Raw genomic sequence first — 18,351 nt, forward strand, 5'->3', positions numbered from 1 at the left:
TAGAAGCACAAATCCAAAGTCCTTTTTTTTATGAAAAGTTCCTTTTGTTGTCTCCAGGGAGACGCCCTGCAAAGTTTCATTCTTTACAGGAACACAGTCAGTGCCCATCACCCTCCCATCTTCATCTACAGCCAAATAAAGAGCTCTCCCTCCCGAGGGGCGGTGGCAGTCCTGCCTGATCCAGCACAACCCGCAACCCGCACAGCGCGGGGAGCCCTCAGTCCTGAGATCCCATCAGTCGTCCTCGTCTGACTCTGATTCTTCTGCCGACTCGGACGCGCTCTCTGGCAGGTCGTCTCCCACCTGGTGGAACCTTCCCGACTGTGCGTCCCACATGTATTTGATGGTCACCTTGAATTCAGCCATCTCATACCCAAAAAGCTTCTGCAAGAGACGAAGGGAACAGAGTCAGGAGGAATGAGTGTAATCAGAAGGGCAGAGCAAGGTTATCAGCAGGCAAAGCAGCCGTCCCTCCCGCCAGAGCCCTCACGGGGCTGAAAACTCACCAGGACACGGGCCTGCTCCGGGGTGAGCACGTCGCCCTCCTTGCACACCTCGTAGTCGGACAGCAGGGTCACCACACCTGCAGAGTGGGGGTGGCCCCAAGTTACTTCTGGCCCAGAAACCTGCAGAGCCCTCTCTGCCCCTGCTGAGCTGGAAGAATCCAGTCGGCCACCTGCTCCCCGCACACACCAGCAGTGGAGTGTGCTCCCTGCTGTCCCTGAGTGCCGTACTCTGGCTGTAAGCTACTGTCCACTTTCACCCCAGCCATGAGGTGGGCACTCTTAACGCCACTTTCACGTGAGAAAATGGAGGCTTGTAGAAACAATGTGCTCAGCCAGAGATGGGAGCGCCTGGAAGCCTGTGCTCTTGGGCCCTGGGCTGGGACCTCTCGGCTCCAGGGACTGCCCGTACCTCTCCTGAGGGTAGTGGGCAGGCCCAGCTGCCTCAGCTGTGGCTCCATGGAGTGGGGGAACTGATCCAGGGGCCCTGGATCCAGGCTCACGGTGAAAGTGGCTTTGTTACCAGCTCGGGCGAAGTCCATTTCTGCGTATTTCGTGAACCACCTTAGGGAAAAGAGAAGTGGTAGGAGGGGAGCTTCTTGACTGACTCCCAGCCCACCTGGTGCCCCATGGCCCTCCCGGCCGCTGGTTGGCAGCCAGCCCAGAGCACTGTGCTGGAGAGGACAGAGATGGCTCTGGTCACGGGCTACCAGGGTCATAATCGGCTTCTAAGAACCAGTTTCAAGCTGATGTCTCCATACTGGACAAAGCCCCTCCATCATTCCTTCCCCGGCATCCCCTTTCTCTTCCCTCCATTCCTCAGAAACGCTTACTCATTCACTTCCTCCTTTGAGCGGTTGGTGAAAAGGAGACCAACTTCACCCCTCAACTTCTTGCTGACCTACAAATCAAAAGTCAGGACAGTTTGGTCACATTAGAGCGGTGGTTTTCTAATGGGGGCATTTGACATTTCTTGCTGTCACAGTGGGAGGGGTGGGGGCAGGAAGAGTGCCATTCCCTGGGTCTGGAGGTCAAGGGAGAAGCCAGAGCTCTGAGCCAGGCCTTGTTCTCCCTGACCCTGGGCCGGCCAGTTGGCTGGGAGGGGTGTCACGCAGGAGCAGCAGGAGACAAGGCCGCTTTGCCTGGGCCCCTCCCAGCGAGGGCCAGAGACCCACCTGGTGCAGGTTGTCTTTGTACTCATCAGATGGGCTCCGACCCAAGGCCACCATCATCACCTTGTTTTTGCCAAAGAACATCCTACCAAGAAAGAGGAGTCTATGAGGGTAGTGCCCTGCCCTCCCCTTCCCTGAGCTAAATGTAAACCAGCTCCAGTCCCCAGGAGCCCACAGTGAGCCCAGGCCGAGGCTGTTGTGTGGCAGGACACGTGGCCAGAGGCTCCTACTTATCTACACTGTGCATCCATGGTCTGTCCCCAGTCCAGAGTCCCTTTCATTATTTTCCCACTCACAGATCCCTGACATTGTCCACATTTTGTCTACCAGCCCATTGTGAACATTCTGTAACAATCCTCCCTGATCTACGGAGGAGGCACATTTAACAGCCCGAATCACAACAGTGCAGCAAGAGACCGATCACCAGAGCCACATAGACTCTGCAGCCTGTTCTTGGGTCACTGTCTTGTGTCCTAGTGCACACACTGACATTCTGAACTGTGTGATGCTCCTAATAAAAGGCCCAGACTCCAGGATTGTGGGGCCACTTCCCCTGAAAGGACCCTTCCTCAAACATCCCCTGGGTAACTACCAAGTCCTGCCCCCAGGAGCTGACACCAGCTTTGACAGTTAAAAAGAAGTGCTCTTCAGCGGGGGATGGCACTTTGTCCTTATTAAGGTACCACCTGCATGACACAGGTACCCAAGGGGTCAGGCATGGCTTCTGTGCTTTGACTGTGAGCAGCCTGGCCCCTTCCCCACTCAGAAGGGCCCTCTTCCCACTGCCTGCTCACCGGCTGTGCTTCCAGGCATTCCGGATGTCCTTCAGCTTGCTGTTCCTCATGTTGGCCACAGAGAAGATGAAAAGGTACTTGTAGGTGTCCACACATTTCCGAAGCTGTGGGACAATTCATGAGGCTCTGGAGTTCAAGGTGCAGCGTGGATGGGACACTACTCTGGCCTCAGGTGGAACGAATCTGCTCTAGGCCCCTAATGACTGTGGAAAGTGTAAGAGCTGGGGAGGCCTCTGATCTGGCTGTCTCCCTACCTCCATTACTGAAACCAGGACCACTAAGTACAAGGGCAGTGGAGCCATGGATCTAGGCCCCATGCTACTTGCCAGCTTTCTCATGTATCTGCTATCTGTGACCCAAAGTAGAACTGACCGTTAACTGTTAACCTAGAAACATCTTACCCATACTAGGAAGGTTCCTGCTAAATGCAAACACATGGAACCTTATTATTTACTGATAGCTAAATAATGAGGTGGCTCATTGGCACTGCTCTGCCCAGGTCACTGGCCAAAGCCATCACGAGGTGGTCTCAAGGAATGGACTCTTTGTGCAGGAGGAGACTCTGTGCTCACCCGGCCTGCGGTCCAGGCTGGCAGGCCAGAGGCAGTACGGATGGCAGGTCGGTGCACACCTGGTAAATTCCCTAGCCTTTTGACATCGGGCAGGCTAACAAAGCTCTGTAAGCTTTGGCGACCCTAACTGCAAAACACTGATAACATCACCTAGTTCTGGCCTCACAGGGATATTATGAGGGTAGAGTGGAACGATACTCATGAAACACTGAGCACAGTGCAGGGCACAGAGTGAGAGCTCAGTTAAGGCTGGAAACCACCACTGTGGGAGTTCTTACTTGTGCTGCCACCGGAGAGAAAAGGGCTGGATCAGCAGCTTGGTGGTTTTATTTTTATTTTTTTATTAACAGTATGCTCCCCTGGCAAACAGTCCTACGCTCACTTTTATAAAACAAACATAAGCTCTAGAAAAATAAAAAGAACAAGCTCTTACCTCTTCTATCAGGTTCTGTTTCAGTTCCAAGCCTTTCTTGGCAGTTTTGGTTAAGGAAACTAATACAAAGAAGAAAAAGAAGAGCCATGATGAAAGATAAACCTAGATGCACTGGAGACTTAAATTCTTTTCCCCTTTGATAGCTCAGCTGGACCCAGCTATTATGAGGAAAGAAAGTCAGCAAAGGCTTCGCTGCCATCATTTCTGGCATACAAACTATTCCCAAGGTCCATAGAGTAGCTACTCTCTAGCATTCCTCGGTCTAAAGATACCTTGACACATCTCCTGCTACTTAGACAAACCAGGTGTTCCTAGGCCCCTTAGACTAACCCAAAAATCTCTACTGCAGTGTCTTGTTCCTGCTGTTGGAAAGCTCTCAGCGGCAGACTTCGTCTGTGCTGTGGAATGATGAGTCTGGAGACTGAATCTCCTCTGTTATGTGTCTGCACTTCTGTTTTGCAATCTGGACCTGAGGATGCAGCAATGCCTCTCTGGGGCCAAATTTGCGCCCCACCCAGCAGAGTTTGCCAGATCTGACTTGGGACCTCCTCCACGGAATCAAATCATCCCATAGACACTCAAGAGAGCACCAACTAGGCTGGGTGCAGTGGCTCCTGCCTGTAATTCCAGCTACTTGTGAGGCTGGAGGACTGCTTGAGGCCAGGAGTTTGAGACCAGCCTGGGCAACATAGTGAGAACGATCTTTTAAACAAACAAACAAACAAACAAAAAACAAAAAAAACAGAGCATCAACTGCAAAGCCCCGGGTGCCCTCAGGAAGGGGTCTGGCCTCTTCTTCACCTTGCCTGGCACTCACAGTCCCTCCTCACAAAGCACATACAAAGGCAATCACACAAGTCAGTGGCAAGTGCAGAAAGGAGGGCAAATGAAATACAGCAGGCCACTTCCCATCATCTCCACTGCCATACCTTTGGTCCAGGAGCATCACCCTCTTTTGGACTACTGCTGGCCTCACTGCTTCCATCCTTGCCCTCCACCCCTATCTTCTCCAGGCTGTTCTCAACAAGACAACTAGAGTGACCCTTTAAAGGTAAAGTTAATCACATCAACCCTCTGTCTGAGCTCCAGGATGGCTACGCACTCCACCCAGGTGTGAAAGCCAATTCCTTACCTATGAAGTCCTGCCCTCTCTGCCCAACTCCCCTCCCCCAACTGTATCTGGCACACTCTGGTCCAGCCACACTGACCTCTTTGTCCCAGAACACGGTCAAATATGCTCCCACTTTGGAGCCTTTGCACTCCACGTTCTCTCTAATTGGAATACCATCTGCCCAGAGAATTCCACAGGATGCTCACTTCCTTTCTTCAGGTTTCTGCTCATTTGTCACATCAATGAGACCTTTCCTGATACCAATATACAAAATATCTTTTTCAACTTCTTTACTCCACCTGACATACTATATTTGTTCGACTTTTCGTGTTTTGAGGAATTTCTCTGATTAAACTAGGGTTGCTATATCCTCTAACGTCTAAAAAATGCCAGTCCCCTCAGTATTTACTGAATATGCTAGGATGAGAGAGATGCCAACACAGCAAAGGTACTAAGAAACAGTCTCTGAGGAGATGCCCTATGAACTGACAACTGAGAAGGGGACAGCCACACGAAGAGCAGAGCACAAGCATGCCAGACAGAAGCGACTGCAAATATAAAGCGCCAAACGCGGGAACAAGCCTATGCTGAAAGAAGAGAAAGGGGAAATGCGGCCGGAGTGGCGGCAGCGCAGGGAGCGAAGCAAGACGGGCACCGGCGGAAGTGGGAAAGAGGCCGAGGCGACAACAGGCACGGCCTGAGTAGGTATGTGCTGTCTCCCGGCCCAGTAGGCCTGGCAAGGGCACTGGAGGATGGGCAAAGGAGTCTCCGCTGCCTTGTCCCAGGCAGGCTCCATCACCCTCCGGCGATTCCGCCGCTCCAAAGCTCCCACCCCAGCTCGCAGCAAGGCCGCGGACACGTCGCGGAAGTCCTGGAGTGCCATTCTGTGTCCTGGGCTCCCCGAAGCCCCCATCGCGGGTTCGGCAGCCAGCCCGCGGAGATCCCCGTGGGGTCCCGACGCCCCCTTCTCCCACCTTTCTTGTCGCGCTTGGATTTGGGCATCGCGCTGAACACACGTGCGGCGGAAGGCCGTGCGGCCCGTTAGGACCCTGCCGCGCGGGGGCCTCTGGGACGGCCCTGGGAGGCTGCCCTCGCGTGTGCCTGACCCAATCTGCGGTGCAACCCGCGTCTCCCTGCCGGGCCGCCGCTTGCGTTTTATCCCGCGTCTGCTGGGCGACTGTCCAAGCGTCCAGGCGGCCTCCGAGTCCCGGGCGCCCCACCGAGGACCTCGCGCGCAGCCTCAACTCTATGGTTCTGCGGAGGCGGAGCCTGCAGCCCGGTGCATGCCGGGCCGGCGGCGTACGGTGCCTGTGCTCTCATCATGGCGGCGGCGTTGGTTCCCAGTTTCTGGCTCTGGGCTGCGTTGCTCTTCCCTGCGTCCGCGGTCTATGAAGACCAAGTGGGCAAGTTTGATTGGTGCGTACGTGTGGGGCCTATTCGGGAAATATGTGGCTGTTTGCCCAGTACCTATCTCCTACCTGCTAAAGGGAGGAGGTTTACCGTGCAGCAGAACCGGTCACATAATTTGCGGGACCCAGTGCAAAATGCAAACGTGGGGCTGTCTGCTCAAAAATTAACAAGAATTTTAAGACGTCGACAGCAGAGCTTTAAATCAAACGTTCGGGGTCATTCTAAGCCTATCCTTGTGTGACACTACAGGTTATACACCCCTAAAGCCAGCCCTGCCATCCAGGCATGCTTGGGGTTCAGGTCAGAGGTCACTGATTTCGAACTTCCCTGTCAGGTCCCGTTTCTATGATTGTCAGGTTTCTGGTCCGTCGGGTGTCAGAGGTTGCCAGCCCTCAGTGAACTTTCATTCCTACTCGAATTGGTGTCTTGTAGGCATGTAAATAAGGGCTTTCATCTTATAAGTCCTACACTGAGTCCTTTCCCCACTCCCTTCAGCCTAGTCCAGCCCTAGACTGAGCAGGGTTGCTCTAAACTCTAATCAGCCAGGAGATGCCAATCATCCATTCATTCATTCACTCACCCTTCCTTAATGCCCTGAAGTCCGCTTGCTTTTGTTTGAACGTCCGTTTTGCCATTTACAGGTTGTGTGATCTTGGGAAAGTGCCTTAATCACTCTGTGGCTTGGTTTCCTGGTCTTCAGAATGGGTTTTCTAACAGTCCATTATCTCCTACAGTGGTTGTGAGAATGAAATAACCCCATTGAATTACTTAGCACAATGCCCGGCTCAGTAAGTGCAATCATTAAATGTTACCTGTTATTACTATTTACACTTTGTCCTTCAGGGGCCAGCTCAGATTTCTCCTTCTCTGTGAAATATTTTCTGTCTTGGAAAAACTGATTCATATATGTGTTGCATGCCTGTTGTGCCAGACAGTGTGACAAATACAGCATGTCACATTTTTAATGATACGTACAAATGTTCACCATGTCATACGTGCATATTGCACATACACAGCAAGGGATATGTGTATCTAATTTAGCAGAATACTAGGTATATACAACTTTCAAATTGAAAAATACTTGAGATACAGTCATGTGTTGCTTGATGACGGGGATATGTTCTAAGAAATGCGTTGTGTGAACATCATATTCTTACGCAAACCTAGGTCTATAGCCTGCTACACACCTAGGCTATATGGTATAGCCTATTGCTCCATGTACAGCATATTACTTTAGCAATTGTAACACAATGCTAAGTATTTGTATATCTAACTTATCTAAACATAGAAAAGGTACAGTAAAAATACTGTATAAAAGATAAGGTACACCTGTGTAGGTTCCTTACCAGGAATGGAGCTTGCAGGACTGGAAGTTGTTCCGGGTGAATCAGTGAGTACTGAGTGAATGTGAAGGCCTATGACATTACTGTATGCTACTGTAGACTTTATAAACCTTGTACCTTTAGGCTACACTAAATTTATAAAAATATTTTTGTTCAATAACAAATTAACCTTAGCTTACTGTAACATTTTACTTTATAACCTTCTTAATTTTTTAAAACTTTTTGACTCTTGTTGATAACACTTAGCTTTAAACACAAGCACATTGTATAGCTATACAAGAATATTTTCTTTCTTTATAGACTTATTCTATAAGCTCTTTTCCTACAGCATTTTAAAAATTTTTTTATTTTTTACTTTTTGTACTTTTTAGTTAAAAGCTAACACACCAACACACATTAGCCTATGCCCTCACAGGGTCAGGATCATCAATATCACTTTCTTTCACCTCCCATTGAAAAGTCTTCAGGGCCAATAACGTGCATGCAGCTCGTTATTGATAACATGTCTTTTTCTGGAATACCTCCTGAAGGACCTGCCTGAGGCTGTTTTACAGTTAACTTTTTTTTTTGTAAGTAGAAGGAGTACATTCTAAAATCTTGATTAAAACATATAGTATAGTAAATGCATAAACCAGTAACATAGTTGTTATTATCATTAACTAGTATGTTTTTAATACAACTAGTAGTGCAATAGGTTTGTTTACACCAACATCACCACAAACAGGTGAGTAATGCTTTGTGCTACGACATTGTGGTGCCACTTCACTAGACAATAGGAATTTTTCAGCTCCATTGTGATCTTATGGGCTCACCACTATAAATGCAGTCTGTCATTGACTGAAACTTTGTTATGGGCTGCATGACTGTACACCAAAATGTTAAAGGTATATCTATAGTTGTTATTAGTTTGCTTAGGCTGCTATAGTGAAATACCACCAACTGGGGGGCTTAAACAACAAATGTATTTTCTCACAATTCCGGAGGCTAGAAGTCCAAGATATTGGCAGGTTTTGTTTCTCCTGAGGCCTTTCTCCTTGGCTGCCTTCTTGCTGTGTCCCCACATGGCCTTTTCTCTGTGCTTAAACATCCCTGGTGTCTCTTCTTTTTTTAAGGATACCAGTCCTATTGGATTAGAATCCTATACTTTTGACCTCATTAAACCTTTAACTAAGGTTTTGAGGACCTTTTTTAAAGGTCCTATCCTCAAATACAGTAGCACTGGGGGGATTAGAGTTACAACATAAAACACAATTCAATCTATAATGGTGGTATTTTAGGTATTTAACATTTTATTTTTATATGTTTATGTTTTTTCATATATTCCATAATGAACAAGCAGGCATTTTTATAGTTCAGATAAAACACAACAATATTTTAAAAGAGTATGGGATTTAGTCAGAAGGTCTTAATTTGGGTTCTAGTTCTGACAGTAATTAGCTGAACCTGTTTGGACTTTGGTTTCCTCACCTGTAAAATGGGGCAATAATATTTGCCCTACTCACTTTGTAGAGTTGTTCAGTGGATACAGTGAGAATAAAGTATGTGGAAATACAGGTAGAACTGACAGATGTCATATAAACCTGGCTCTCTACTATCAGCTTTTTTTTTTTAACTAGACCAAACAATATCATGGCGAGAAATTCAGTGTAAATGTCATGGTCATGTGTATTTAACGTGCTAGAGATTGCAGTACTTCGTTAACAGCAGTGTGCAAGCAGACACATCCTCTGTACTCAGTAGTCTACTGTGTGAGGCTAACTATATTCCCTTTATGCTTAGGTCGTGGTGTTGAAAGTGATGGGGTATGGCCCAGGGAAAGTATGAGTGCAGATTCAAACGGATCCTGAATATGTGTGGGCTAGAAAGGCTGGAGAGAACAAGGGCCTGGCTGGAAGTTTTGCATACTTTTTTTCTCCAGTGGTCAGTGAAAATGGAAGGGAAAGTTGGACTGTGTGCTTGTTGAGGGCAGGGTTTGTGTCTCTTCTTTAGTTTGTAGGCTGAGTACCTAGTCCCACTATCAGTGGACACAGAGAGGACTGTAATGTTTGTTCTTGTGGGGTTTAGACCAGGTAGTCTTCTGAGTGCTGCTTATCCTAAGGTGAAGATGTGCTTCCATTTAGAAGGAAGACTGTTAGTATTTCTAATCTATTAGGAGGTAATTCTCATCTCTTATTTCCTTTGCTTCTAACAGTATTACATGGAAATCTTGCTTTAATTCAGATCTCCTCGTTAAGAAGTATTTCTTGTATGTCCTAAGATGGGTGTGCTGGTGATAACCCTGTGGTTTGTCTTTTTCCAGAGCATTTTGTGCAGTGATGATTTTGGCCCCTTATGTTCCCCTGCCCTCTTTTCCTCAGGAGACAGCAGTATGTTGGGAAGCTCAAGTTTGCCTCCTTGGAATTTTCCCCTGGATCCAAGAAATTGGTTGTGGCCACAGAGAAGAATGTGATTGCAGCATTAAATTCTCGCACTGGGGAGATCTGTGAGTGAGCTGTGTGGACCGGTAGGCTTGAGGGTGGGAAGGCTGACCGTAGGGAAACTGAGTGGCCCATGGCTTGCCAAGCCTGCCTGGCTGCTTTCCGAGTTAGAGGAAAAGATGCCTCTCTTTGTGGATTCTGATGCTTTTTTTTCAGTCTTACCATCTTTGAATATTTAAGATATTTTTATAACTGGCTTTTGCAGTTATTCCCTCAGCCTGAGTCCCGAATGTCCTTAAATAAGATATTGCTGCAAAAAACATATTATTCTATTTTGCAGTCAAGGCTCGGATAGCCTTGCTTAATTACCTATACTGGCTGGATGTTTTTAGGCACTAAAATTGTGGAAATAGAATTCACAGTCACTACTTTTCTTGTGAACAGGATGGATTTTGTTAATCTTGTCACTGTTCGTTTATATGTTTGATGGGATAGTAGCGGGGCCTGGATAGTAGTGGCTCCTCTCAACCCCTCCTCCCCTGATGACCCAGTGAGTAGGACTGGCTCGTTGCTAGTTGGCTGTACTCCTTCCCTCCCTTGAAATAAAACTGGACACCACAGTGCAAACAAAGAGCTCTTTAGTTATCTCTTAGTCTTCTTGGATGCCTCTCTTTGGTCCATAGTAACGTCTGACTTTCATGTCTCTCAGTGTGGCGCCATGTTGACAAGGGCACGGCAGAAGGGGCTGTGGACGCCATGCTGCTGCACGGACAGGGTAAGCGTGTTCCTGCTGTGTCTCCATCATGACTCCCTGTCCCATTCCTTGGTTCCTTCCCTTGTACAGGGTTTGGTAGGGAAAGGGGAAGGGGTCCTCCTGGCAGTGAAGCTACGTGTTTAACATTTATTTGCACCCATAAATCAGAGGTGAGGCCACTGCTCACAGACCCTAGGCAGTGACAGAGCAGGTTTGGGGAACGACTTCACCATGGTCTTGTCTTTTCCAGATGCAATCACTGTGTCCAATGGAGGCCGGATCATGCGTTCCTGGGAGACTAACATTGGGGGCCTGAACTGGGAGATAACCCTGGACAGTGGCAGGTAGGGGAAGAAACTGGATTTTATCTTGACCGAGTTAAAGGCTTTGCTGGAACACAGAAATGCATACACAGCAACTCCGGGCCTTGTGGTTTTTTCCCAGGGACCACTGAAAAGCCAAAAAATATTGAACGTGAATATCAAATGCCCAGTTCTGGATGTGCTTGAGGTTATTGAACATGTGTTTACTTAGCCGACATTTATTGAGCGCCTGTTAGATGCAGAGCCCTGTGCAAGGTGCAGTGGTTGTTTTTGTACTTGAATGCTTTTCCTAATCTTAACATGACTTGTGAGTTTAATTGTTCTAGATATAAGAACATAATATAAAACTATCAATGTTTCAGTTTTATGTTTAGAGAAGAGCTTGAACTACTATTACATCTCTGCTAAGGTTGTTTAAATGATAGGGTAATTTGCATTAGTTATACATCTTCTGATAGCAGTTCACTCAGTAAACACTTGGTGAGCCCCTAGGTGATGGCAGCACACATGAATGTGAGACCGTTTCTGTCATCAAGGAGTTCACCGTCAGCTGGGGAGGCAGGGACACAGCCCACTAATGACAGCACTGTCTGTGTGGTAGAAGGCTGGTCCAGTTGCTGTGAAGTCCCAGGGGAGGGAGGGAACAACCCTTAGGAGATTTGGAGGGTTTTAGGGACACAGTGTGGCCAAATGTTTGCAAGTACAGACTCTTCAATCGGCTAATGAGAGGCAGAGCCAGGATTAGGATCTAGGTGTGTGTGACCTCAAAGCCTATTTCCTTGCGCACCGAGCAACAGTGGTGGTGGTCTGGACTGTCTGCTCCAGCCCCAGCCTCTGCAGGTGTGGGCATCGCTCAGCCTGTGCCTGTGCTCAGTTTCCAGGCACTTGGGCTAGTCGGCCTGCAGGAGTCAGTGAGGTACGTCGCGGTCCTGAAGAAGACGACTCTTGCCCTTCATCACCTCTCCAGTGGGCACCTCAAATGGGTGGAACATCTCCCAGAAAGGTAAGGCTGCCTCTCACAGCGACAGCTGCCTCGTGCTGCTCTCTACTAGACCCTCGTTTTCCTTGAGAGTCCTGAAGCATTTGTTTTGACCCAAGTTTGCCTTGTGTTGATATTGTGTGGAGTGTGTTACACCCGCTAGATCTAGGCCTGGACTCAGAGGGTGGGGCTACGTCTGCCATTTCTCTGCAGTGAGGAGAAAACTCACTCTGGGGCACTAGAGCCAGCAAGCAGGGGAGCCACTCACTTTCTCATGGTCATGGGACTTTGGGCTTTTTGACTTCCAGTTCAAGTTAGACCGAGCTTTTCGTTTGTATTAAGAATTAGAACAGGCCGGGCGCGGTGGCTCACGCCTGTAATCCTAGCACTCTGGGAGGCCGAGGCAGGCGGATTGTTTGAGCTCAGGAGTTTGAGACCAACCTGAGCAAGAGTGAGACCCCGTCTCTACTAAACATAGAAAGAAATTATATGGACAACTAAAAATATATATAGAAAAATTAGCCGGCCATGGTGGTGCATGCCTGTAGTCCCAGCTACTCGGGAAGGCTGAGGCAGGAGGATCGCTTGAGCCCAGGAGTTTGAGGTTGCTGTGAGCTAGGCTGATGCCATGGCACTCACTCTAGCCCGGGCAACAGAGTGAGACTCTGTCTAAAAAAAAAAAAAAAAAAACAACTTGAGAAGAGCCCAGGGTAGGGCTAAGTGAGGTTTGAGATGGTTTCCTGGAGTCCTGGTGGTGGAAATCATGGAGCTGGGAAGGAGCAGGAGGGAGGTGCTAAGACCACCTGTGGCCATTTTCAAAGTTTGGGGCAGGGCTCAAACCTCAGATTCCTGTGGGGCAGGTGTAGGACATCCTAGAGCACACAGGCTGCCGGGGACTGTCGGGGGCTGCAGTGTGCCTGGCCTGCTGCGAGGGAGCAGCCGTACCGCTGATCGGTGCCCTTCAGGCCTGTGGGTGGCCTGGTGTTGCCACATCTTCTAACTTTAAGAAAAGCTAGAAATCTGATTTTTAAGTATAATCTGAGTTCTAAATGTTGACAACTAATGCAAATTTAAAATGAACAAACAAAATTGAAACTGTATGAGCCAAACGCAACCTATCTGGGATCGCGGGTTCCTGACATCTGGCTGAGGGGTGGCAGCCTGCTTTCGGAAGGGCCTGAGGCTCCCTGGCGAGGGCTACAGCTGTTGCTCTCTGCTTTTTCTTCCCTCTCTTAGTGACAGCATCCACTACCAGATGGTGTATTCCTACGGCTCTGGAGTGGTGTGGGCCCTCGGAGTCGTTCCTTTCAGCCACGTGAACATCGTCAAGTTTAACGTGGAGGACGGAGAGATTGTCCAGCAGGTAAGGCAGGGCGCGTCCAGCTTGAAGAACCGTGTGAATAGGGAGGTGAGTTGAGAGCTGCTTTGTACTGGGGACCAGGGAACCTGGCTGGGCAGATGCAAAAGCCATTTATGATCCCTGATTCTGATCACTTGCGAGCTGCCTTCTTATCAGACATTTATTTAAAGTATTTGTATATGATGCTCTTCTGCGCTGCCTAAGCTAAAAGTTACATTGATCTAGTCACTGCCTGTAAGTATCTTCTTAGATGACGCTATAAAATGACGATAGGAAACCACGTATGACAAATATAGTAGAGAAATGCTTATTTGAAGTGTCAGGTATTTAGAATTATCTGGTATATTTTTCCAGTGACCAGAAAGGAAATCCTGATTTTTTTTCTCCAGGTCTGGGGGCCCTTGGGAGGCCGGGGGTGTGGGGTGTGGGGGACAGGAAGAACTCCTATGGAACCAACTAGGAAGAACCTTCGAGCTTTGGATGCCCAGTGGGATTCTGGCAGTGATACTGCTGATGAGCTGAGAGGGAAATGTAAACTCCTTCATGAGCCTCCTGTTGCGATAACTCTCCCGTAGGTCAGGGTTTCGACTCCATGGCTGCAACATCTCACTGGAGCCTGTGGCGTGGTGGACGAGGCTGTCCTGGTGTGCCCTGACCCAAGCTCACGTTCCCTCCAAACTTTGGCCCTGGAGATGGAGTGGGAGTTGAGGCAGATCCCACTGCAGGTTAGAGGCTACAGCTCCTTCCCCTGGCCTAAGGAATTATCTTCAAGGCTGAAAAAGGTCAGCACGGTTCCCCTGGAGAGTGTTCCAGGGTCACTGCTTCTTTTCTGAACCCTGGCAGCCATGGGGTGAATTTCAGTCCTCTGGCTGAACTGGTGTAACTGGAAATGGGCCACTCTCCCCTTTGGGGAACTTGAACAGGAGCTTCTAGAGCCACCTACCATGGCCTAGTTACTTCCCTGGCAAAGTGGGGCAGAGCATGCGAGCCTGGGGTGGGTCAGTGTCTTGTTGGCTTTTAGCTCTAACCCTCCTCCTTCTTGCCTCCTAGTCTCTCGACTTAGAATTTGGAAGTGGATTCCAACCCCGGGTACTCTCCACACAGCCCAACCCAGTGGATCCGTCTCGGGCCCAGTTCTTCTTGCAGTTGTCCCCAAACCACTACGCTCTGCTGCATTACCATCATGGGGCCCTGAGTTTGCTCAAAAACTTCCCGCAGGTAACTACAGGCAGCACGGTTTCCTAGGATTCTGGAGGATGTAGCCATGACACGGATGCTAGAAGCCAGTGCCTTTGAATCTGGAGACATTTGCTCTTAAGCCCAGGGTTGATGACACCTTCCCATCAGTGGTTTGAGAGGGGTAGCCTTATAGTGGAAACGGTACTTTTTCTCCTGAGCATTACAGAGGATCTTCAGAGTAAAACTAGTTGTCTTCCTTTGAGTCCACAGGAAAGTGGGGACATAAATTAGAGCATCTCTATAGATACTAAGAGCAGCATGGGATTTAGGATTGACCTGTGGCTGTGTGGGAGGTAGAGGAGAGTTCTGTTTTCAGCTGTCGCTGCACCTGGGGCCTCCCTCTGCTCTCAAATGCCCTGGCTGTTACGCTCCACAGTGGGGAACACTTGCAACTCCAAGGCCAAGGGGCCTTCCCGGAGAAGCAAACCTCTGCAAGGCTGCGGGCTAGTACAGGCCCATATGGGAGCTGACACCTTGCTTTTCCCCCAGACTGTCCTAGTGAGCTTTGCCACCACTGGAGAGAAGACGGTGGCTGCAGTCATGACCTGCCGGAATGAAGCGGTGAGTACTGAGAACAACTGCGAGCACTTGGGGTTTTCCTTTCTTATCTATGCCTGGAGTGCTGAGAATCAGAAGTCTGGGCACATTCGCCTGGTCGGTTTGAACCCAGGGAGCAGGAGGCTATTGAGAAATGAGATCTCACCTCATCTACAGAGCTTTCTGCACATCCCATTTCTCCCCAGGAATGAGACCCTAACACTGACGGCCTCACTTGCATCTGGGACTGTTAAGGGTTGCATAGGCTTTGTGGGCGGGGGTGAGAAGTGAGATTTGCCTTCTCCTAAGTGCTGAGAAGACGTACAAATAAAAGCTTCACTTTGATGATTGGGAAGTGACCCTTTGGCTGAAATTTCTCTTGTCCTTCTCTTTCCTGTAGCAGAAACCTAGCAATTCTGAAGATGGGTCACTGGGGAGCTTTTCGGAGAAGTCTAGTCCAAAGGTAAGGTGTGGCATTGGGCAGTGTGCTAGGCCTAGAGACACGGGCCACCCAGTAGAGTTGGGGGAACGGCTTCAGCTAGGAGCAGGTCTCAGACTTCCCAGCTTCCAATGGGGTTTCCTAAGTACTGCAAATTCAGTGTTGTTTCTCTGGATCCCTTTTCTTTGGGAGATTAGAAGGTAGAATCCCTAGAATCTGTCCCTAAGTACTTCTTCCTCCAGGCCTCAGTTTCCCCATTTCTTTTGGGATCCTGGCTGGTAGAGTTGAGTGGTCATCTGTGCTGTTGCCCTGAAGCAGAAGTGTGAGACCCTGGCTACAGGCACAGGTTCCTGCTGTGACCTCCGTCTCCTAAGCTTTTTCCTACTCCCTGTCCCTGCTCACAGTCTCGCCTCTCCTGGGGAGTCTCTGCGACACTGTACTGGCTTCCTTCCAAAACAGACACAGAAGTTGTAGTTGGATCTATTTACTCAGGCACCTTATTTCTGCCTTAGGATTTAGCTTTCTTTTCTCCTCTATTTTCCTTTGCAAATGTTTCCCCTTTCGGGCTGGCTCCTTCTCTCGGGTATTTGCCCCCAATCCTTAGACTTCCTTTGGGGGACTTTGGGGGATACCTGTAGTTGACCCATACTGTCTGTACCCCTAGGACTCGCTGGCTTGCTTCAATCAGACCTACGCCATTAACCTCTACCTAGTGGAGACAGGTCGGCGGCTGCTGGACACCACGATTACGTTTAGCCTGGAGCAGAGCGGCACTCGGCCTGAGCGGGTGAGTCGCAGCCTTTGTCTTCAGACTCTGTCTTGTGGGCTCCCTGGCATGGGGCGTCATTTCCTCAGGGCCAGGTCATGGCCATGGATCCTGCATTAGGGCTCTCTGGACCTGGGTTCTCCTTCTTACTGAGCCACTGACTTGTCATAAGTCACGGTAAAGGCAGGTAACATTTATGCCAAGTTGTCACTTTGTGCCAGGCACTGTGCCAAGCTTTTTACTTATGCATTAATTGATTTAACCATCTCAAGAGTCTCGTGAAGTGGTTATTACTACGCTTGTTTTACAAATGATACTGTGGTCTAGTAGGATTTATCACCCAGTCCAGAGTCCCAGAGCTAGTAAGACGTGTTGCTGGGGTTCGGACTCAGGTCTGTCTAACTCCACAGCCTACCATCTTAATCATTACCCAGTACCGCCTCTGTGCATTTAGTTGTGTTCCTCAGCTTCCTGGCCTGTGGCTTCTTCATCTCTAGCACGGAAAGTCTAACTCTGGCCTCCTGCTTGCTTTGTGGGATGGGATTAGAGCGTGGATGAATGACGCGGTACCTGTGAAGTACTCAGGTTCCTCCACAGAAAGGTCCGAGAGAGCCTAGCATCATTGTCGTGGTGGCTCCTAGGGATATGTATCATCTTAGCGGTGTCCAGGCAATAGCTGTATTGTTTAGACATCGAATAACGCCACGACCTGGACCTCTGCCTGCTCCTAAAGCTTTGTGTCTTGGGATCTGGTGCTCTCAGAGGCATTTGGATTCTCTCCTCAGTGGTCTTGACTGTTCGGCTTGTAGCTGTACATCCAGGTGTTCTTGAAAAAGGATGACTCAGTGGGCTACCGGGCCTTGGTGCAGACGGAGGATCATCTGCTACTTTTCCTGCAGCAGCTGGGTAAGTAGACCTCATTCAACCCATTTTATTCCTAAGCCTGTCTGTGAGCTCCGATCAGACAGCTTTTGGGGGGCTGTGGACAGGCTGCTGGGAAAGGTTCAAGTGGAATGTGCCCTGAGTGTTTTTTCAGAGCCATATGTCACCTGCTTTTGAATACTTCCTTAGCATTCTAGGGTGGGAGACAGAACTTTTCTCATGTAACCTATTGATTCCGGCCCCTTGCTCTGCCGCTTCTATTTTTGCACAAGAGCTGTGGTGATCCCTGAGTCACCTAGAAGCCTCTGCAGAAGATCCGGGAGGCAGGCTTAGCTTTTGTGAATGGTCTCTGTAGCAGGGAAGGTGGTGCTGTGGAGCCGCGAGGAGTCCTTGGCAGAGGTGGTGTGCCTGGAGATGGTGGATCTCCCCTTGACCGGGGCGCAGGCTGAGCTGGAAGGAGAATTTGGCAAAAAGGCAGGTAGGAACCTAAGAGGTGGGGACAGCAGAGTTGTTGGAGGGGCTGCTCTGGGAGTGGGTTTGTTGGATGGACCATAAGAGACTCTGACTCATGGCGTCCCTGGCTTCCTGGGCTCAGCGGATTGCCAATGTGTTCTGAATGAGCTCTGTGACCATGTGGTGTATATAGCCATTCTTTCTGTGAAAGAGGGAACTGTGAATCCCTCTAGGGAAAGGTCCTGAGGGAAAAACATCTTACTATAGTAACAGCTACTATTGTCTGAGTACTGAAAATCTGTCAGGCACCGTGCCAGGCACCGAACACTCATTGTCATCCTTAAAGTAACAGCCACGTCTGTCTAGAGAGACATGGCTGGGTTGATCTGATTATTGTGGAAGTAACCCAGTCCCCTCTGAAGCCAGCCACAGTTGCTTCCCCCAAAGCGAACTTGATTTATTCTACTCTGATTCAGTCCTGCCCCCAGCTCTCTCCTGCCATGCATTCATCTAGCTCTCCAACAGATAGTTATTGGGGGCGTCTACTCTGGGCCGGGTACCCTACTAGGCACTGTGAATTTTCTTAAGCTGAGGATTAATTTGACTCTACTATTTATTTCTGCTGCCTGGATCCAGCAATTCAAGGTAAAACCTGCTTCTTGCTGCCTTGTTGCTCATTGCCTGCCCACATGGCTAGCTTTTGGTTAATTATTTGTTCTCCCTGACTTGCATCAATGAGGTACTTGCCATGTGTGTGGACTGCCATGCTTGTGACTTGTCCTGTTTGCCTTTCACTTCTCTTCCTTGAGCTGAGGTTGGGGGGAAATAAGATAAGCAAAGGTGCTGCTCCTTTTTAGGAGTACC

The 18,351-nt window shown here is 49.1% G+C and overlaps 2 protein-coding genes across 5 annotated transcripts in view; one reads left to right on the forward strand and one right to left on the reverse strand.

The window, feature by feature from the left end:
• MRTO4 (MRT4 homolog, ribosome maturation factor) lies at positions 1 to 5,908 on the reverse strand. 2 transcript variants are annotated; one of them, XM_045548559.1, is made up of 8 exons: positions 5,560 to 5,908; positions 3,475 to 3,533; positions 2,470 to 2,573; positions 1,679 to 1,760; positions 1,337 to 1,404; positions 916 to 1,067; positions 507 to 583; positions 1 to 384 (listed from the first exon to the last, which is right to left on the reverse strand). In XM_045548559.1, exons 1-8 carry the CDS (start codon positions 5,585 to 5,587, stop codon positions 235 to 237), a joined length of 720 nt encoding a protein of 239 aa, XP_045404515.1. In that variant the 5' UTR covers positions 5,588 to 5,908; the 3' UTR covers positions 1 to 234. The 2 variants fall into 2 exon arrangements, with proteins under 2 accessions (XP_045404515.1, XP_045404516.1); XM_045548560.1 differs by lacking the exon at positions 5,560 to 5,908 and adding an exon at positions 3,805 to 4,144.
• Positions 5,839 to 18,351, forward strand: part of EMC1 (ER membrane protein complex subunit 1) — a 25,970-nt gene continuing 13,457 nt past the window's right edge. Inside the window, exons 1-13 of one of the 3 annotated variants that reach the window (XR_006734247.1) lie at positions 5,839 to 6,001; positions 9,696 to 9,820; positions 10,465 to 10,530; positions 10,760 to 10,853; positions 11,707 to 11,835; positions 13,048 to 13,174; positions 13,747 to 13,896; positions 14,222 to 14,389; positions 14,900 to 14,971; positions 15,348 to 15,410; positions 16,051 to 16,173; positions 16,962 to 17,058; positions 17,390 to 17,512. Coding sequence is in view for 2 of the 3 variants with exons in the window: in XM_045548557.1 (XP_045404513.1) it covers positions 5,907 to 6,001; positions 9,696 to 9,820; positions 10,465 to 10,530; positions 10,760 to 10,853; positions 11,707 to 11,835; positions 13,048 to 13,174; positions 13,747 to 13,896; positions 14,222 to 14,389; positions 14,900 to 14,971; positions 15,348 to 15,410; positions 16,051 to 16,173; positions 16,962 to 17,058; positions 17,390 to 17,512 (1,432 nt within the window). In the remaining variant the exon portion in view is untranslated. The remainder of the gene's footprint in view (positions 6,002 to 9,695; positions 9,821 to 10,464; positions 10,531 to 10,759; positions 10,854 to 11,706; positions 11,836 to 13,047; positions 13,175 to 13,746; positions 13,897 to 14,221; positions 14,390 to 14,899; positions 14,972 to 15,347; positions 15,411 to 16,050; positions 16,174 to 16,961; positions 17,059 to 17,389; positions 17,513 to 18,351) is intronic. The other 2 variants (XM_045548557.1, XM_045548558.1) reach the window with 2 other exon arrangements.

Source organism: Lemur catta, chromosome 3 (assembly GCF_020740605.2).
Source record: "Lemur catta isolate mLemCat1 chromosome 3, mLemCat1.pri, whole genome shotgun sequence".
NCBI lineage: Eukaryota > Metazoa > Chordata > Mammalia > Primates > Lemuridae > Lemur > Lemur catta.

Coding starts and splice junctions, on each gene's coding strand:
- MRTO4 (XM_045548559.1), bottom strand. CDS start 5,587: ATGCCCAAATCCAAGCGCGACAAGAAAG. Junction 1,761..2,469: donor AATGCCTGGAAGCACAGCCG/GTGAGCAGGCAG, acceptor CTTTCTTGGTAG/GATGTTCTTTGGCAAAAACA. Junction 584..915: donor GCCCACTACCCTCAGGAGAG/GTACGGGCAGTC, acceptor CCCACTCTGCAG/GTGTGGTGACCCTGCTGTCC.